The sequence below is a fragment of the Typopeltis vanoorti genome, chromosome 15, assembly GCF_054136105.1.
Source record: "Typopeltis vanoorti isolate ZY-2024b chromosome 15, IOZ_Tvanoo_1.0, whole genome shotgun sequence".
Lineage (NCBI taxonomy): Eukaryota > Metazoa > Arthropoda > Arachnida > Uropygi > Thelyphonidae > Typopeltis > Typopeltis vanoorti.
In genome coordinates, this window is record NC_143563.1 from 39,043,678 (window position 1) to 39,065,435 (window position 21,758).

The 21,758-nt window shown below is 36.4% G+C and overlaps 1 protein-coding gene across 1 annotated transcript in view; it reads left to right on the top strand.

Moving 5' to 3' along the window:
* The window catches only part of LOC150098657 (uncharacterized), a 31,292-nt gene extending 27,326 nt beyond the window's left edge, over positions 1-3,966 (top strand). Inside the window, exon 2 of the mRNA XM_090405341.1 lies at positions 1,987-3,966. Coding sequence (XP_090261467.1) covers positions 2,067-3,032 — 966 coding nt within the window. The 5' untranslated portion in view covers positions 1,987-2,066 and the 3' untranslated portion in view covers positions 3,033-3,966. The remainder of the gene's footprint in view (positions 1-1,986) is intronic.
* Positions 3,967-21,758: the final 17,792 nt, after the last annotated feature.

Consider the following 21,758-nt stretch of genomic DNA (forward strand, 5'->3'; position numbering starts at 1 on the left):
TATCTAACCCAACCAACATCTGATACACCTCTGTTTTTTTTCACTTCGAATTCTCCTAATACTTGTCTCTCTTCTATATATTGTACCGGATGATTTATAAGAGTAAGATATACACTGATAAAGTGCTCATTCAATAATTCCACTATATCCTTTGCAGACTAACCAATGTTAGTCTGCCATAATTATTCTTCCTTTTGCTTGCCATGTAACGGAAAAATCCCTCGAGTTAACCTTGGCCTGACCAGCCAATCTCCTCTCATACTGCACCTTTTCTTTCTTTACCATGCTCATCACCTTTCTGGCCTGCACCTTTTCTTTCTTTACCATGCTCATCACCTTTCTGGCCTGCACCTTATACTCTTCATGGATCTGATCACCACCAACTGTCTTGTACCTCCCTCCATATCATTTTCTTTTCCAGCACAGCTTGCTTGATTTCAGTGTAATGAACCCTTTTCTTCCATTATTTCTATCAACAAGACACCCAGATCTCTGGTCTCAGCAAAATGATTTCCTCTTCCTTCTTGGGATAATTATGTCGGCCTGGTTGCCCGAGTGGGTAGCTTATCCGCTCTCCAGCCAAAAGGCACCAGGTTCAAATCACGGCGTGGGCATGGATGTTTGTGATTGTCTGTGGAAATACCAGTGGTGGTTGGCGGTAGATGGTGTTGGTGCACTTGTGGTCAGTTGGTGATTGACTGGTGGAAATGGAGTTGAAGAGCATGTGTCCTCTCTCGATGTATCCTTGGACTCCCTGGAGGTGTCAAATAAGAATAATAACAAAAAATTCTACTTCAGTGTTCCTTAGCAGGAACAGATTATGGATATCTCCTCTTCAGCATAATCCATTGTATTATCATAATTTGCAGTTTGTTCTTTAAATTTTAAGCTCGTACCTACCATACCCTTTATCTCTTCCACTTCCTGCAAGATATCCCCTATCAGTTGTATATTCTGCATTCCATCTTTACTTTCTTAAAATCTCATGTCTAATTTCTTACTGTAATGAACCATTTTCTTCCATGCTTACTTTCAACAAGATACACAGATCTCTGGTTTAGCAGGAACAGATTATGAATATCTCCTCTTTAGCATCCAGTAAACTTGATTTTTTTTTTCCTTTCATCCAAGGTGTTACTTTACCTCAGAATAGCTGTGAACTCTCTACAAATTGCAGATTCATCCAATCAGTACCTGCTTCCGAACAGTTTTGTTGTTTTTGTTTGTTGTAATGTTCCTTTAAAAAAAAATCAGTCATCCTTCTCTTTGGAAAAATCTGCCTAGCCACTTTTCCATTAAGTTGCTGATTTTATACTCACAGGTAACTAAGGTACTGTACATTAAAAAAATAAAAATTGTCTACATTATATATATATATATATATATTCATTATATGGTAAATATATCGTAAATATATATATATATATATATATATTCATTATATGGTAAATATATCGTAAATATATATATATATATATATATATTCATTATATGGTAAATATATCGTAAATATATATATATATATATATATATTCATTATATGGTAAATATATCGTAAATATATATATATATATATATATTCATTATATGGTAAATATATCGTAAATATATATATATATTTACCCACCTTTACAATGAGTTGCCCTGGTGTTGTACCATCTTTAGACTTGAACTACGTTTCAGCCGCAAACTTAACTGTTTGCTTACTTGGGATTAGGAGTAAAAATAACCAAGCTTATAAAATTACTTAGTTATCCTAATACACAATATCCCCAAGTTAAAAATTCATTTTCATTCATATATATATTCAGTGTACATAGCAAAAAAAGGGGGGAAAAAACATAATTTGAGTAGAACAAATTATTATTTCATTTCTAGTTACAGTAGTACTTACTCCTTCCTCTTTATTTTGTGTCTGTTTCTACAATTGTATTTTAAAACCTGTTTTAGTTGCTGTTATATAGTAGTTTCTTTTTATAATTTCAGGCAAAATTGAAATGGATCTTCACCAAATGTTCATTCATATTTAGCTGTAAAACTGGTAATTATTGAATTTTGTTAAGCCTATGAAGATAGCAGCAAAGAAACTTAAACTATTCAGTATGAAAATTATAATAAGGCATCCTTTACGTGTAATGACCCCTTTGGGCACAACAGGCCCACATACAGGCAACCTTAAAGTGCAAGGACTGGTTCTTGGTAAGAGGAAACCTTTTGTCTGTAACACCTGTGGTAAAACATTTCCAAGAGAAGAAACGCTTAGAAATCACAGAAGGATCCACAGTAATAAGAAACTTTTCACATGTGAAAACTGTGGCAAAACATTTTCAAAAGGAAGCAATCTTAAAACTCATAAGAGAGTGCACACTAAGGAAAAACCTTTTACATGCGAATTATGTGGGAAGTCATTTTCAAGAGCAGATATCCTTAGAATACACCAGACAGTTCATAGTAATGAGAAACCTTTTAGTTGTGAAACATGCGGAAAAAAGTTTTCAGTATTAGGAAATCTTAGGCGACACAGAATAGTTCATACAAGAAAGAAACCTATTACATGCGAAACTTGTGGAAAGACATTTTCGAGGACTGATAGTTTCAAAATGCACAAAAGTGCAGTTCATAATAATAAGAAACCTTTTACATGTGAAATTTGCAAGAAGACATTCTCACGATCAGGCAATCTTAAAACACACCAACGAATACATAGTGTAGATAAACCATATACATGTCAGACTTGTGGAAGAGCATTTTCACATGCAGGAAATCTTAAAAGGCATGAAAACATTCATAGTAATGCAAATCCTCTAACATGCAATATCTGTGGCAAGTCTTTTATGCAAATGAATAGTTTTAGATTATGCAAAGGTAGTCATAATAAAGACAAACTTTTTACCTGTGAAGCATGTAAGAAAGCATTTTCACAAACAGTAGATCTTGAAGGAAACAGGATAATCCAGATAAATGAGGAGCCTTTTACTTTAGAAATTTGTCAAGATATTGTCATTGTTGGAAATCTAGAAAAAACTGAATAGCTTGTAGCAAAAAAAAAAAAAAAAAAAAGTCATTGTGTCATACCAAAGAAGTATTTTTTCTTTCTTTTTTGAAGACTTAAATAAAACAAGAAATGTATTTTTCAAAATTTTGTTCAAACAAAATCTTAATGAATACTCATAATGAAAAGGAATGGAAAAACAACTTTTCACATGGTAAATTAAAGTGTATGTTAATTGCAGTAGCTGGTTTGAAGCAAAATAGATATGAACTAAACTCCCTGTAACAGTAAAATGGTATACTAAGAAACCATTTCCTTAACAAATATTAAATATTCATAGTTGGATACACTTCATAATATGACACTACTATTTTGAGACACTAAACTTTACTTATGGCAGAAGAACACTCCATTTCTAGACCTCTGTAATTGATTCTAAATAGCTAGGATTCCAACAAAATGAGCATTGTATGATGCTTAGGTAATGAACTCTTATAGAATGGTAATATGAATTACCATAAATTTTGCATTGGAATTTTAATGCAGGATGACTTAATGTTAGATAACTTGTGCTTTCTTTTGTGTGTTTGTGATATTTTTGTTTATTGGAAATATATGAATTGAGTAAAAAGTACTGGAAACTACCACTGTGTGATATATATTAGCTTGTACAGTTTTAAAATGTTTTCTAAATTGTATATAGATGAGAGATTTAGCATTGGCTATATGCATAGTATAGTATTACTACTATAGTCAGAAAGAGTGAATATTATAATAGCATGTGAAAAGAATTTAACTGACAAATTTTGTTGTTTTAATCCACTGTTAAATTCATTATAAATGTTTTGTTTAAAGTCATTCAAATGATTAAAGTACTGTATTTTTCAGAGAAAATTAATCATATGCCATATGACAATAATATTCTTTGAAATGCAGCATTGTACAGAAAATAAAGATGTTATGTACATTAGAAATTAATGTGAACAAATTTTATTATGTATCACAGTGCATGTCTAAGTTGAAAGTACAGTGGTATCTCTGGAAAAATGGAGTAAAACCAGGTTTAAAATTGCTTGGTATCTTTAACATAACTATACCCAAGTTAAAAATACTTTCTACTTTCTACAGTGGTATCTCACTAATCCGAACTAATAAAAACGTGATTGTTCAGATTAGCAAATTTTCCTCTAAGAGACAACAATAGCTAGTGTTTAAGACAGAAATAATCAGATTCTAATGGTACATCAATTTAATTCTGTTAATAAATGAAGTAACTGATAGAAAAAAGCTACTGTACTGTAATGTAAAACTTAAAAAATAATATAATGCACAAGTTTATTTTAGTAAAAAATTTATTTTGTATGTACCTGTATTGTTGAGGATTCTGATTTAATAAAATTGCTTAGTTTAGTACATAACTTAATTTAGATAAAAAATATCACTTTCTTGTACACAACACATAAAAAAACGTTTCACAAAATAACACACAAAAAAGTTTTTTTTTTTATATTTTTATTATTATTATTACCTTACACCTCCAGGTAGTCCAGAGACTCATCAAGGGAGGACACCTACTCTACATCTCTCTCTGTCTCCACCACTCAATCCACCAACCTCCCACCACCGGCAGGTGGTTGGTATTTCTTTGTAAAAAAACTCGCTGCTGATTTTCTTTTGATTCTTGGAAGCTAAACTTTTTTCGAATGCTTCTTCTCAGAGCTGCATTAGCAATAAAACTTTGTGGAATGGTGTATCATTGTGCTTAGCCCATTCTATACACACATTAAAACTGTCAACTGCCTCTTCATGTTTCACTTTTTTTTCTTCGAGTTCTTTATCGTCATCATTTGATTTCGAATTCACTTTCGGTTTTACCTCTGATCCATTCCATAACATCTGTTTGTGAAATTTCAACATCTGGATTTATATTTTTAACCAAATTATGCACGTTTTGAATTTCCTCTTTTTGTGTATCATCGTAGTTATCTTGGTAAATTCTAGAAGGCCACAGTTCTTTCCATGACCCTCGAATTGCTTCAGGTTTGACGGTTTCTCAAGCAGCAGCAACTGAGAATGCTACATGCTTCAAATTTATATTTTTTATCGATGTGGTAACGTCATAATTGCAGGAAATTACATTTATAATAATAATAATAGTTTAAATAATTATTAAATAAAAATAATAGTACACAAAATAATAATACGTAATAAATAAAACTTTTTTTTTTTTTCAAGCCACAGTTCGGATTACCGGAGGGTTTGGATTAGCAAGATATCACTGTACTGTAAAATACAATCTTGGTTATTCTGAGATTTAATGGCAATTCATAGCAAGTACTGAAATGGAATAAATCTTTTTTTTTTTTGTCTTTCTTTCTTTTTTTTTTTTAACCAGTATTTTCCATTGTTGCTATTGCGTTTAAACTGAAGGATATTGGTACATAGCTATTTACTATAGTTCAGTGCATGCACACACCACATTCTGTGTTGACTCTGCATTATTTACAAATAATCCAATACTATTCAGCAATCTCCCAAATCTTTGGATTTATAAAACTGCTGAAAAAGTTGGCTCATCTGTATTTATTAAGATTAGGCATGTTCTCAATAGCTCAGACTCCAGGGGCGGGGGGGGGATCCTTTCTACTGTTAATTTGCTTCTTCAAATGTGTGCTGTTCATTTTGTGGTCAAACTGCCAATAACACTAGCAATGATGATTCCTTTGTGGGTAACTATTTTAAAAAAAATTACCATCTAGCTCAGGGGTCGCCAAACTTCTTCGACCGTCGACCCCTTCAAGAGTTTCTCGACTTTTTATCGACCCCTTTATTTTACTATTACGTAATTATAATAGAACAAGGAAAAAAGACGCTTATGTGAGTTTTTAGATTGTTTATTTTATAGTTACAGTATTCATTGTATGTATAATATAGTATATATTATTATATTGGCTTAACGTCAAAGGGATATGTTTTTGACGTCCTTCTTAACATTACATATTTGATAGGAGGATAAATAATATATAAAATTTAATTTAGATAACAAAATAACAATAATACAATCTTCCTTACATATATGAAAATAAGACTTTTATTAACTTAGTATACAATTTACTAACGTTGTCAATGTTAAGGTGTGCTTTGTTGCCAGGCGGGAACCACCGACATCCGTTTATTGGTAAATATGTTATTTTGGCCTACTCGATTGGCTTCCGTAACTATTTTCATGACCTTTCTCCATCTTACAGGTCCTATTCATGTCACTGTTCCCACGATTCACTCTTAATTGCGTTGTCATTCAGGATGGAGGTAATCCAAGTTAACCGAATTAAATATTACCCGTAGATTGATGTCTTATATTTTTCTATCGAACCCTGAGCCTGAATCGACCCCTAACAATGTTATATTGACCCCTGGGGTCGATATCGACCACTTTGGCGACCACTGATCTAGCTGGTGGGCCAAGTGGACAGCATAGTCACTCTCTGATCAACAGGCTGTGAGTTCAAATCCTACTGTGGGTATAGACTTTTGTGAATATCTTTAGATGGTAGATGAATGCCACCGTGAGACCACCACCCTGCTTATTTAAAACCTGATGTAGCTTGAAAACTTTCTGTGTCTATAGAATAAGGAACCAGATTATCTACCTTTCATAGGTAGGGATCTAGATAGAAAGGAAAGGGGGAAAAATTAAATTTTTTTGCATACTACTTACGAAATATCTATGTATATATCATACTTACTACATTTTATATAATATGTTTTGCTTTTCTTATACTGTAGATGTCTCAGATAGGACATAGTAATGACTGATTTGCAATGACAAGGAACTTTACGAATATGCAAAACGGATTTAACATAATTGGGGTGACCTAAATAAGTTGCTAGCTTATCTTCACTTACTTTCCAAAAATGGATAGCTGCTTATTGGTAGGGGAAGTGGAGACTTTAGTGAGATTAGGTCTTTGATCAGAACATGGTTGTATGCTTCCTTCATTTAAGATATTTGGTCTCCTGATTATCTTTCTGCAGCTCTTGAGCAACTTCATTAAACATTGTATTATCAATCCTTAATTCATTACATTCATACATTTATATGTATTACAACATATAAACTACAAAATGCAAGAATTTAAGACCCACTTCAGTATATATCTATAAACATTAGATATTTTGTGAGTAGCATGCAAAAAAATTTTAATTTTTTTCTTTCGTTTCTTTCTAGATCCCTACCCACGAAAGGCAGGGTAGATAATCTGGTTCCTTATTCTCTAGACGTGGAAAGTTTTCAAGCTACTTCAGGTTTTAAATTAGCAGGGTGGTGATCTCACAGTGACTTCAACTACCACCTAAAGATATTCACAAACATATATGCTCACAGTAGGATTTGAACCCACAGCCTGTTGGTTGGAGAGTGGCTATGCTGTCCACTTGGCCCACCAGGCTAGATGGTAATTTTTTTTTTTTTTTTGTTTTAAATAGTTACCCACAATGGAATCATCATTGCTGGTGTCATTGGCTTGAGTTGATAATCTGTATCTACTCAACAGATCCAAATTCACTATGAAAAGTCTTAAATGATATTTGACTTTCAGTGCCTGAAGTGGCTGAAAAACTTCTGTATTTGGTCTCTAGTGTTCTTATATTATCTAACTCCTTGTATATACATATCTAATATAAGTTTCAGCCTTTATTGGGTGGTTATTGCATTAAAAAAAAATAATTCAGCATATTAATTTACAAAGTTGTTTTTTTTTTTTTTTTTTTTTTTTTTTTTTTTTGTCTAAATCTTTCTATAGCTAAACAACTTACATAATTTGGTATTCCTAAATCTAATTTTTTTTTCTGGGGGCTAAGAGTGAGCTAGCATTTAACTAACTACAGAGCCTTTTATGCTAGTTTTCTTTTTCTTTTTTTTTTTTTTTTCAGTTGGGTAGGATAATTTTCTGGGAGGAAACTCTTTCTGCCTCTGACAAGGACTGACTAACTGATTTTACTTGAAAAGTCTGATTAACATTCCTTGCATCATTAATGATAAGATTCAAATGCAAGTTTACCAAAGGATATGTGTCATGCCAATTGTGCAATGGAAATATCATGTGGACATCTTCATGAATCCCAAATCTTGAAGTCTGAGTCCTCAGATTTCAAGATTTGGGATTATAACATTAATCCTAAATGCTTAGAGCAGTCCTAAGGCCTGCTCTAAGCATTAATGACACAAATTTATTACAACTTTATTACCTCTTCTTAAACTCATTGAAAACTCACTCATGGCCACCAATGGCAAACCCATTCCATTCATTCACTACTCCAAGTTAAAAATTTGTCCTGAAGTTGTTTGAAAAAGTTTCATGTGTGGTCTATAAGAGGGTTTCTGAACTACATAAAAAAAAAAATAAAATAAAAATAAAATTGTATTTTTATGTAAAAATTCCTAAAGCCACCTGTAGTAGTATACAGGTGTTTACAGAGTGGGCGAGACAAAAAAATTCCATGGTTACCCCCCCCCTCCCACACGCATGCATTTATTCTCATTTATGGTGTGTAATTTATCAATACATTTATTAAGAAAAAGTCTTAATAAAAGCAAATACTAATAAATTTATTGTGAAAAATGGCATTTTTAAATTGTATAATTTGAACCATGGATTATTTATTATAACATTTGCATATTAATTTTCTTAATCTTCCTATTATGTAAAATTTTGAGTTAATAGAATTGAAACATTTACAATTAAAAATTCATAAACATTTCAACAGTTTCATTAAAGTAAACAATATGAAGTTAAAAAATAATACGATTTGCACAAAAAGATGAATCTTTTTACTAGTGCAAATATAATACATGCAGGTGTCTGTGAAGCCTTGTGCTATTTGAATTTTTAATAACTTCTGTATGAGATATAAGCAATCTGCAAAATGCAGTGTAATTGGAGGAAAGTTAACTATCCTATCCATCATTTCTGGATGTAAAGCATAGTGTTATTTTGTAGTATCCTGAGTACATTCTGCAGTTGTGTTTGAGTTATGGCATTAATTGCATTTGTCATCCTAGCATGAAGATTGTTTATAGAGTGAAGTCTTGTTGAATAAACAACACTTTTAATACATCCCCATAGGAAAAAATGTAATGGCGACTTATGTCCTTATATTGCTATCTCTCAATCTGGTTGCTTACATAAGCTTAGATGCCGGCTTACATTCAGTTAAATTTAATGGAATAAATACAGAACAGAAATATTAAACAGCAGGTTTAATTGTCCTGATATTTTGTCTGTCACAGAAACAACTTCACGAAGTTGTTTATTAAAATTTAAATAACACACACAGACACAAAACTAAGTAGAAGAAATAGGCTGGATTAAGGAATGGTTGGCTGATGAGATAAAGGACTGTTTACTGATATTTCACATATTGATTGACCATGATGCATGAAATACTAGAATTCCAGGAGAAGATGTTATTGTGGGAGACCATATACCACTTACCCATCTGCCATACCCTCTTTTAAACTCATTCACTAGATCAGGGGTCGCCAAAGTTATTTGCCCGTCGACCCCCTTCAAAAGTTTCTTAACTTGTTATCGACCCCCTATATTTTACTATTACATAATTATAATAGGACAAGCAAAAAATGATGCTTATGTGAGTTTTTAGATTGTTTATTGTATGTATAATATAGTATATATTATTATATTACTACTACTATTGCTATCACTAGTAATATCACTGGTATTACTAGTGATATTAATAAACTACTGGTATTAATATCACTGGTATTACTACCAGCGCTGCTCAACTCTTCAACATAAAGAAGTTTAGTTCTTGAATGAATAACGATTGAATTATAATATGTATGTTGATGAATTTTAGAACATTAATGCTCACTTGTATGTCGATGCGCAAAACTGAGACTGGGATCGAATACTTGTATCAGTAAATAAGAACCACGCACGTGTTGCAATCTTGCTCCCACTGCGCCGGCCGGCAGGAAACACCATCAGTTTATTGGTAAATACGTAATTTTGGCCTACTTGATTGGCCTCAGCCTCAGGTACTGATCCCACGATTCACTCTTAATTGCGTTGTCATTACTTCCATGTTTTTTGTCATAGAGATAATCCAAGTTAACCGAATTAAATATTACCCATACAATGATGTCTTATATTTTTCTGTCTTATATTCTTATATATTTACCTGATTAAAACCAAGAACACATATCGACCCCTTTCGCAGCCACTGCACTAGATGCAGTCACCACTTCAACGGGGCTCATAGCCCTGAGAGAGAAAAATCTAGCTCTCACTCCTTTCTCAGTTCCAAACAAGCAGTTCACATAGATTTGCCCTTGTACCATCCTCACTTTCCATATAACGAAAAATTTTCGTTATATGCGGGTTCAAAATTACAACAGAGCCACTAAAAAAAGAAAGCATCGGCAGGACAATGCTATAGATGCCCAAAAGCTCTGTAAAGCAGCCTACAGAGGTCTAAAATGTGGCGAAGAACATTAGACAAGCACCAAGCCGAAAACAACACCGGCACTCTGTGCTAACTGCGGAGGACCTCATCCCGCCAACTACATAATGCACATACAACTACGTATTGCACAACTCTGCCATCGTGGTTGGACCTACCTATCCCACCCATCACAGCCCAACAGGAAACCCAGATGTTCTGGACATCGCAATACTCAAAAATATCCCATACCAATATCAACTAAAAAAAAATGGAACTTTCATCAGACCACAACCCCATTCAGTTCAGGCAAGCAAGACCAACTCTCACCCCAGCGCTCCTTTATAGCATGGGACAAACTAAAAAATTCTATCAGAATACATCGGCCGACCGCCCCAAAAAAGAAGAGATAGATATAGTCATAAGCTAACAAGCCAAATGCAAAAATCCGTAACCTCAGTAACGCAAAACACTGTCCACCACTCGACCAATAGGTTTCCAGAAGAAATCATGGACCTGATTAAAACCAAGAACAAGCAAGAAAGAGATATCACAACTCTAGAGCCCCACAGGACAAAACAATACTAAATCATCTCAACAGAAAAGTCAGAGAAGCTCTACAAAACCGCAGAAATCAAGAATGGGAAACCAAATTAGTCACAATCAACTCAGAAGATCACTCATGGAAATTCCTAAAAATCCTACGCACCAAAAGTCAACCTTTACCTCCTGTACTAACCAAACAAGGAACAACACACACACACACAAGGAAAAGGCAGAAGCTCTTATAGATAACCTGGAGGAGCAGTGCAGCCCATCGAACAAAAACCTAAACATTAACTTCATCCACAAAATTCATCGCCAGGTCAGGAAAACAACTTTAACAACCATTCCCAATATATTAATTGGTCTGTAGTTTGCAACCAGGCCAAGACCCAGGTTGCAAACTACAGACCAATTAATATATTGGGAATGGTTGTTAAAGTTGATGGCAGTTTTTTCGCTTGGCTATGCTACCAATTATATATTTAGTTTAATCCTTTATCCGATTGTAAGCAAACAAAGTTTGCACCTGAAGTATTTTCAGGACTGGACGCCACGAGTTGCCTCAGTCCTGAAAATACATCAGATGCCAACTTTGCTTACATTTGGATTAAGGATTAAACCAAATATATAGTTGGTACTATAGCCAAGTGAAAAATACTTCCATCAACTTGTCTCTAATCCAGAGAATTTTAATAATAAGGTGCGACACCATTTGGCAACTGATATATGGAAATATGACTTCTCCATTACTTCTACCTTAGTATCACCACCTCTGGGTCTTGCTCCCACTGATGAGACCTCAATAAAGGTCGAAACCGATCTGGGTAGTGACCTTTCCCTTAATGCATAGTATTATACATGTCCACAAGGAGATGTGCTTTGCATTACGGAATGCTAATGCTAAGGCAAGGGATGAGAAGTTATATCACCTTTGCCACGAGTTGTCCCAGTCCTGAAAATACTTAAGGCACAAAGTTTGTTTGCTTACACTTGGATAAAAGATTAAACCAAATATATAATTGGTTGTTAAAGTATTTGAAAAGTTGGTTAAACGTAAAATCTAACATTGGGTGGATAGGGATGCAATATTTGTGGTTGCCAGCACAGTTTTGTAAAGGTCAAGTCCTGTCTTAGTAATTATTCATATTTTATAATAAAGTGACAGCAGAATTGGATAAAGAAAATGTCTACGCATGATACTGCTGGAGTTTAAAAAGGCATGTAACAGAATACCACATGGAAAACTATTACAAAAGATGGAGCAAAAGGGAACGGAGGCGAGGCTAATACTATGGATAGGACAGTGGCTGACACACAGGCAGACACTAAGAGAGTAGTATATGGTGGAGTGGAACCTGGGAGAATGATGGTGATTAGTGGAGTACCTCAGGGTTTGGTACTAGGGCCACTACTCTTTAATTTCTGTAGCAATGACACAGAAAAAGTTTTAAGAGGGGATATTCAGTTGTTTGCTGATGATGCAAAACTGGAGACAGCCATAGCAGATATCTGTAGATAGATATCTTGCACGATGATTAAATAAATTGGCATTGTGGGCAAAGAATATTTGTTGTCAATTTAATGTTGCAAAAATATGCAATTCGGGTTGAAAAGGTTGCATATGGAGTATGATATTAACAATTGACATTTATGTCTTTAGGGGTGAAGCAAAATGCTTTTCATATTCCCCGCTATCTGTTGTGGTTACAGTGAGAGTAAAATTTACGAGCAATATGCTCGCCCTGAATGGGCATGGAGATTATGCATCGTTATAGGAGGCTAATATAGCTTTGGTCTTCTATATTTGAAAACTGTTCTTTAGGGAGGATGTTTAGGTAATTTGCTGAGGTTTGGAGTCCGTTGGCTCGTATGCTGCAGCTTGCTGAACCAAATCGTTGGGATGTGTGGACGTCTTTAGGAAAAACTTGGGTGCTAAGGATTGTAGAAATGAGAAAATATAGAGAATATTTGTGTCTCTATGGAGTTGATTGTTTCTAACATACCACAGGGCGTTCAGAATCATTCTCAAGCACTTGATCTGCACTCCCTGTCTTTTGATAATGTTAGCATTAGAGGTGTGGCTCCAGGCCAGAGAGGCATAGGTGATTATAGGACGAATCGTCATCTAGTATAGTTGCAATTTGATTCTGTTGCTGAGCTTGCTATTTCTATTAATTAGCGGATAGATCTGAGCAAAGGCCTTAGATGCCTTTGCGCACGTAGACTTGATGTGTTGGTTGAAAGATAGCTTTTTTGTCGAGAATTACACCCAGGTAATTTGTTTTTGTCTGCCAGGGAATTTTAGTATTGAATAGTAACACATCTCCTGCAGGAGAAATTGGCCTTTTTGAGAAAAGAACGGCTGAGCTTTTCAGGGGGTTGACTTCCAATCTCCACTTGGAGAACCAACCCTCCAGCTTTAGAAGGTTTTCTTGAAGCTTTCTGTAATGAAATGGGGTCTGAGAGATCTGGTTAGTATTGCCGTATTGTCTGCATACAGGGCCAAAATGGAAATCATTGGATTGTGTGGGATGTCTGACATGTATACAGAAAACAGCAATGGAGCCAGTAGAGATCCCAGCGGCACTCCAGCAAAGATATGGCGCAGGGACGATGTAGAATCGTTGATTTTAACTTGCATTGATCTATTCTGAAGAAATGAATGGATTAGATGAACTATTTTTAGTGAGGTACCTGCTGAGATAAGTTTGTGCAGGAGTTCAAAATTTCAGATTTTGTCAAATGCGTTGGATAGGTCTAGGAAAACAGCTCCTGTACACTGGCGCCAGTTGTAACTGGTGGTGATGTATTCGACAATTCTGTGGATTTGCTGGGTAGTACTATGGTGTTGCCGAAAACCAAACTGTTCTTTAGGGAGGATGTTTAGGTCATTTACTGAGGTTTGGAGTCGTGAGAGGGTGACTTTCTCTGCTACCTTACCCAGATTGGAGATGAGACTGATTGGATAATTTTGTGGTAAACGTGGGTCTTTGCCTGGCTTATGTATATAAGAATTACATCAGCCAGTTTCCAGGTGGGAGGAAAATAGTGAAGTCTTAAGATTGCATTTATTATACTGGTCAGGTGCACTACAGCTTTTCGAGGCAGCAGCTTGGTCACCCTGTTTGAGATGCCGTCTGGTCCAGGAGCTTTATTGTTCTTAAGTTTTTTAATAATATCATATAAATCAACAGGTGATGCGGGTGCAATATGGTCCGTACCGATTTCTGGGAGATTTAATGCATGCCTGACCTGTCTGTGGATTTTGTACAAGTGATTGAAATTTAAGTTGTTATAAGAAGGTTTGCACTGCTCCTCAAGATTCTTTAGTATTGCTTCTGCCTTATCTGCATCTGTGTGGACTAGGTCCTGGTTTGAGATTATGGGGAGAGGGATCTGTTTTAATTTTGTTTCTCAGTAACCCCCAGATAGAGTGATCAATAGGTGAGATAGAGGCTAACCTTTTCTCCCAAACTTGGTTTCTGTGAGTTTTAAGTGCACCTCTTACTGCTACATTCAATCTATTAAGCACTGTCTTGTCCTAAGGAGCGAGAGTGTTACAAAATCTCTTCCTAGCTCTGTTCTTCTCTCTGATCAGGTCCATAATATCCTCTGGTAAACGACCAGGCTTGGGAACAGGTTTCTGGAAGGTTGCAACCGTTATAGCGGACTTAATCTGTTGTGTGCTTAGGGATTAAGTGCACTTTAGACAGCACTTAGGGATTAAGTGCTGTCTAAAGCACTTAATCCCTAAGTGCTTTAGACAGTCTCTCCCACGATATGCCTGAATGAGAGTGAGGAGACAGGCATTCCTGTTCTCCCAATTGCAGTAGAATTGGGTTGTGATCCGACAACATCTCGTTTAGTGATTTAAGGCTGTACTGTACTTTAATGTCTTGCAGAATAGCTATATTCAGGATGTCAGCAGTGCCAGACATCCTGAGTCGAGTTGGTTCGGTGGGTCCAGCCACAACAGCATAGTTTGATCCTGTGTAGCGAGAAAGGATGCGACCATTTTTATTGGTAGTTTTACTGTTCCAAGCAGGATGTTTTGCATTGAAGTCTCCAGATGACGACCTTTCCTTTTACTCCAAGGATGGCATCCAGATCTGAGGTTAATAATGTCTTTAATGGAGGGTTTTAAGCAGAAAAAATTTTTAAGTTTCCAATTGAGTTTGTGAGGACATTAACTCCTGTGATTTCGAGATTAGTGGTTGTAGGGTTGGTTATTGAATGATGACTGATATAGTTTTTGATAAGGGTGGCTGTACCTCCACCTCTATACCCAAGTCTGTCGTTTCTGTAAATCTGATACCCTCTGATGTTTAGGGTGTCAGCAGGCTTCAGGTGGGTTTCATTGATTAGTAATATATCTGGGTTGTATCTATTATTGAAATCCTGAACTTCTAACAGTTTATTTTCGATACCGTTGGCAAGCAATAATCCTAAGAGAATTTTGGGCGACTTTTTTTCCTATTCATCAGAGAGTGCAGATAACATGGCTTGGGTTTGCTGTAAGAATCTTTTTGTAACACTTAGTGATGGATTTGAGTTGCTGAAATCCTGCAGCATGTTTGCAAGAGAAGAGGTGATAATAGCTGATAGATTCGAATGTGGATTATTCACATTCGAATTGGAGCGGACCACATCAGCATATGTTCTCGCTTGATGTTGAAGATTCATTTTCTTAAGGGGCTCAGTTAATGATGGGTGAGCACCTGTTGTCATGATCTCACTCTTGGAGGACTGAGGAGCCTGAGCTTCAGGAACTCTCGCACTAGATGACGAGGTAGACCGATGATCTGGATCGCTTCATCTGTTTTTGCGGTGATGTATACACCCTCTATAATTAGCAGGGTGAGGACCCCACAATTAGCGCACTTAGCCGGGGTTTATTTTGGCTTAGCACAGGTGTTTGTGGGGTGCTTTTCACCACATTTTAGGCATCTGAACTGAGCTTTGCATAGCTTCTGGGCATGGCCAAATTTTTGGCATCTGTGGCACTGCCCAGAAGATTCTTTCTTTCTCAATGGTTCTGGGGTTATTTTGAGTCCATAGATTGATTTTAGATTATAGATGTCTTTATAAATGTTATGAATTTCTACTAAGACTAAAGGCATAGGTGTCTTATATGATCTAAACATTCTATTGACCTTTATGGGAGGTAGATCCTGTAAGTTAAGGTCAGTAACTATTTCATCCATGTCAATATCCTCGGAGACTCCTTGTAGAATACGTTCAGATATTTTTGGAGGCAAGTGAAAATGTGTGATATTGAGTTCCTCTTGCGTCCAGTTCCTTTGTAAGATTTCGATAATCAGCCACCATGGTGGGCTGAATTTTTATGCCTTCGTCTACATTTTTAGCAGATCTATAACTTATTTGTAAGTTAGCCATGATGGTTCTAAGTGTTGTCCATCTTTGCATTTCCCTCAGGATAATCGGTGGCACCTTTTCATTGGGAGAAGCAGAGGGATCTGTAATGGGAACGTCCTCGTCCATACCAACATCATTTGTTGGCTCAGCAGCGAGAGTTTTTCTCTTCTTACGAGCGTGGATTTCTCCTTGATCAGAAGGATTAGAGGTAGAGAGAACTAGATTGAGTTTTTCCTCCATTTGAGGAGAGTCTTCATTTTCCTCAACGTCGACTTCAGGTGAAGAATATAAGTTTAAGTAGCCGGGCCAATCCCGTTCAAACTGTTTGAGAAGCTTTTTAATAAAAGTGAGTGCTAGCCTTTTATCGAGTGACTTGATAATGATGTCGGGGTCGATCATGCTAGTAGGCCATGTCAGCCTGAACTTCTTTTGGAGTTTATCAATAAGTATAAGAGCTGGCTCTTTATCGAGCAAATCAGTAAATATGTCAAGGTCAGGTACGCTCATATCGTTTTAACTGCGTATGAGTGTTAATAAAAATCTCGCAGTTCTAAAGACCTGCCAGCAGAAATTTTTTATAGAATATCCTGCAGCTGCAAAGGACTACCAGCAATACCAAGCATAGGCTAAAGAAAGCATCTAATTGCATCTAATCAAAGTCTTACCTTTATATTTCATAAAATGAAGAACGCTTCGAACATTACTAAAACAACTTATCCATGGTACGAACGCGAGTTCTAAACTCTTCCTCCTTTTTACATTCTGCTCCTTGTTTACTCCCGCCTTCCGCTTATATACCTTCTATAATACTGTACTTCTTTCTCATTCACATTTATAGTACTTTATATCAGCACTTCCCAAACTGTGGGACATGACATGTGGCCCAAACATGGCCCCCTTGGGGCCATAGGTTTTGTTGAGGGGGCCATGAAATAATGAAAACAAATATAAAATGTTTTAAGACTAAGTAGATTTTTTTTATTTTAAAAGAAACGTATTTAACTATTATTATTTATTATTTCTTTTTTGTTATTTTTTATATTTTAATGGAAAAATTCACACGTTGGTGTTGGTTCACAAACTTTGCTTCCTGCGTATTTCGGCGCTTAATGAATATTAGTAAATATTGCTTATTCATATGTTTCATTTCAAAGCAGTGCTTAATTGTATTTACTTCGAATGCTCTCCAGGGAAGCTCCGTCATCACGCGTTCGTAATCAGGGACTGTTGATATTGACTTTATATACATATCAAAACTCGTTTTATATTATCACTGTCACCCGAGCTAGTTTTCTGTTAGCAATAATCGCATATACTTCACACATGAAAAAAAAAGCAGGATGGAGGATGGTGTCGAGGCTAGCTGGTGAAGGGACGTACTGTCAGAGAGCTCCCGAAAGATTTGTGATTTTTGTTGATTTATTAATATTTTGTTAGATTTAATTGTGTAATTTTAGTAAATTATTGTAGTTTTATTAGTGTAGTTAGTGTTCTAAAGTGTTTTATAACATAATCTATGTCGGGAAGTCGTCGCTAGAGGGATTCGTAGTGTGTAGTGTTCGTGAAAGCTCCTCATAAGATAAGCGTTATTTTCAGTTATCGTTGATAAATTTACTTTAATATTGCGTAGTTTTGTTTGCCTTGCGTATCTTAGTGCTTCTGTTTGTGTGTTTTTGGTGTTTATAATTTATAATTTGATAAAATACGTTACTAGTAAGTATGGCTTCAGTACGAAGGAAAATGGCGGCCAGTAATGATGGTTCGCCATCTTCTTTCAAGAACGGTAATGTAAAGGAGATGATTCAGTGTACTATCTGCGAAATGTACGCTTTGCAGAGTGTGGTTACATGATAATAAAGGAGTGAATGTGTGTAGAAAATGTAGGGAGAATGAGGAATTGAAGTGTATTTCGGATCATGAGTGTGATATTTTTGTCAAACTTCAGAATGAAGAAAATAGGGATATGACAAGAAACGGCGAGGTTGTACCAGAGAATTGTGAGAGTGTGAATGTAGAAAGTGTGAATGATAGTATTAATGGTTTTACAGAGAATAAAAAAGATGAGATAGATGCAATGGGTGAGATCGCGTTGTTGAATGGTGCGATACAAAGGGCAAAACAGCAGCTAGAGCGTATGAGCAAAAGTCAACTGAATGAACCAGCCAATAATAAAAAGTATGACAGGAAAAATAGGCGTATGAGTATGAACATGAACAAAATGAAGGATAGAGTGCTGTATGGAGACTCGTTAGTACGAGGTGTGTTAGTAGAGGATTTCACAAAATCGTACCAACCTGGTGTGACCGTAAAGGATGTAACTGAGTCTATTAGAGAGCAAAAGGAAAGGGTGAAAGAAATGATTGTTGTGGCAGGTACGAATGATTTGAAAGGAGATAAAATGGAAATGATAGAAGACCTGAATGAATTATTTGAGGTAGCAAAAGAAAAGAGTGAGAGAGTTAGAATGGTTAGTCTTTTGGAACAGTATGACAGTGAAATGTTTAAAAGGAGGGTCGTAATTGCGAATGACTTTATGCGTGTGTTATGTATGACGAGTGGTGTGGAATTTGTTAATGTGTGGAGTGAGTTCGATGGGCGAAAGGATCTATATAAGATGGATGGCTTGCATTTGAATGGTTATGGTGTAAGGAGACTTGAGAAAGTGTTGCTGAATGTAGTGGATGTGCAAATTCAGGGAAACTAGATTTATTAAGGGGGGAGGGTAGATATACAGTCCTTAGGGAGGCAGTTGAATGTATGAATGAATATAATATGCCTGAGCGAATAAAGACAACAAATCAGAGTGGGACAGTTAATATAAGGCATCAAGGTAGGGTCGGGGCTAATGGGGGTTCTTAAATTCATGTACACTAATACTAGTAGTATTAGGAACAAGAAGGAAGAGTTTTTGGCCATGGTTGGCACTTCCAGACCACAGGTTATTGGTATTAGTGAAGCATGGCTGACTGTAGATGATATAGCTAGTGGGATAGAATGTGATGGGTATAGTGTGTTCAGGAATGACAGGGAGAATAAAATGGGGGGGAGGAGTATTGTTGATGATAGCTGATGAGCTACAGCCAAGGAGAATAGAAGTTGAATTGCAGGATAGAGAAAAGAACACTTTTGAGGACATTTGGGGTGAGATTGTGGCTAGCAGAACTAAATATACAATTGGGTGCTGCTATAGACCAGGTGATGGAAAAGATGGTGGTGACAATATGCACAAGCAAATAGAAGAAATGAGTGGAAGGAGGTTAATTATTAATGGAGATTTCAACTATTGTCACAAGGAATTGGATTTTATGCGGTTATTAAGGGATAACTATCTGCAACAGCATGTAATGGAAAATACTAGGTGTCAGAGAGTGCTTGACATAGCAATTGCATCTGAGGATTTGGCTGTAACAAATATGACCACATTGCCACGAATTGGTGAGAGTGATCATAGGGTCTTGACTTGGGAGGTGGCTAAAGGTGTGGAATTTTCAATTAAGACAGGGTACATGTGGAATTATCAGGCTGGAAAGTATGACAAGCTTAGGAGTTTGATTGGTTCAGTGCCATGGCATGTACAACTGCAAAGACTAGAAGTTGATAGTGCATGGGAGGCAGTTAAGAAGTGTTTGCATGAAGCAATGGCTGACTGTATACCTAGAGTCCGAATAATAATAAACCAAGTAGGGGTTAAATGGATGAATAACACCATTAAGCTTGAGCTGCAAAAAAAAAAAAGAAACAACTATGGAGGGAATTAAAGGAGAAAGGTGACCAGCAGGCATATGAACGGTATAAAGCGCAAGCCAGATGGGTAACAAGTGTGGTAAGAAAAGCAAAAAAGGATTACTAAAGGACATTGGCCATGCAGGCAAAAGAGAATCCTAAACAGTTTTTAGATATGTAGCAAGTAAATGGAAATATGTACATGGCAGAATTATTTTAAAGAATGCTGATGGTAGGGAGGTAACTGAATCAGTTGAGTTACTGAGTGAGCACTTTGCAAGTATATATCATCCAGGTGGTGATGTTGCAAAAATGAATAAACCAGTAGATTGTACGGGATTTGTGGTGAATGAACTGGAGGTGAGTAGTCAATTGCATAACCTCAATGTCAATACATCCATGGGATTGGATGGTATACCAGCTCGTGTCGTACGAGAAGCAGCTAAAGAATTGTCAGTACCCTTGACCATTTTGTTTAATTTGAGTCTCGGGTCTGGGTTAGTCCCGAGGGGGTGGAAAGAGGGAAAATAGTTCCACTGCATAAAGGTGGTTCCAAGACTGCTGTTGTAAATTACCAACCGATTAGCATATCAGGAATCATTGTCAAGGTCTTAGAGAAATTAGTCAAGAAAAGAATACAGGATTGCATAGATGAAAATGGGATATTGTATGGGGGACAACCTGGTTTTGTGAAGGGTAGATCATGCCTCAGCAACTTGCTCACGTTCTATAACACAGTGACGGCTGAACTGGAGGGGGGTTTACAGTGATACTACAGGACCTCGCCAAGGCCTTTGACAGGATGCCATATGGAACCCTAATCAGTAAACTGGAGCAGATGGGGATAGATATAGGGTTGGTGAGATGGATAGGAGGGTGGTTGAAGGAGAGATACCGGAGAGTGTTTTATGCAGGAGTGGAGTCTAAAAAACGGCTTGTGAGTAGTGGTGTGCTGCAAGGCTCTGTTCTTGGACCACTGCTTTTCAATTTGTTCATCAATGATATAGTAAAGGATTCGAGAGGAAGTGTTCACTTGTTTGCTGATGATGCAAAGTTGGATAGAGCAATTGTGAGTGCACATGATGCCAAAATGTTACAGGATGATTTGGATAGTTTGAAAGACTGGGCTAGGAAAAATGGATGTCAATTTAATGTGGCAAAATGTAAGGTTATGCACTTTGGGGTGAAAAGAATAGCAGCAGTATATCGCATTGCCAGAACTGTACTCCAGGAGATTGATGAGGCCAGGGATTTGGGAGTGTTGGTGGATAGGGTATTGAAGTTTAGGGGGCACATTGCAAAAGTGGCTAAATCAGCTCATCAAATCACTTGGCTTCTGAGAAATACTTTAACATGCAGAGAGAAACAAGTTGTTGTTCCGTTGTATCGAGCCTTGATAAGACCCCATCTGGACTACTGTGCCCAGTTATGGGCACCAAGGTTTCTTCATGATGGGGAGGAAGTGGAGAGGATCCAGAGACGAGTGACCAAGATGATAGAAGGTCTGTGGAATGAACCTTATGAGAATAGGTTGAAGATTTGTGGGTTGCAGAGATTGGACGATAGGCGAAGGAGGGGTGATATGATTGAGACATTCAAATTACTGACGGGTTTCTATAAGATTGATCCAGAAGATATTTTTGAAAATATGACTGGT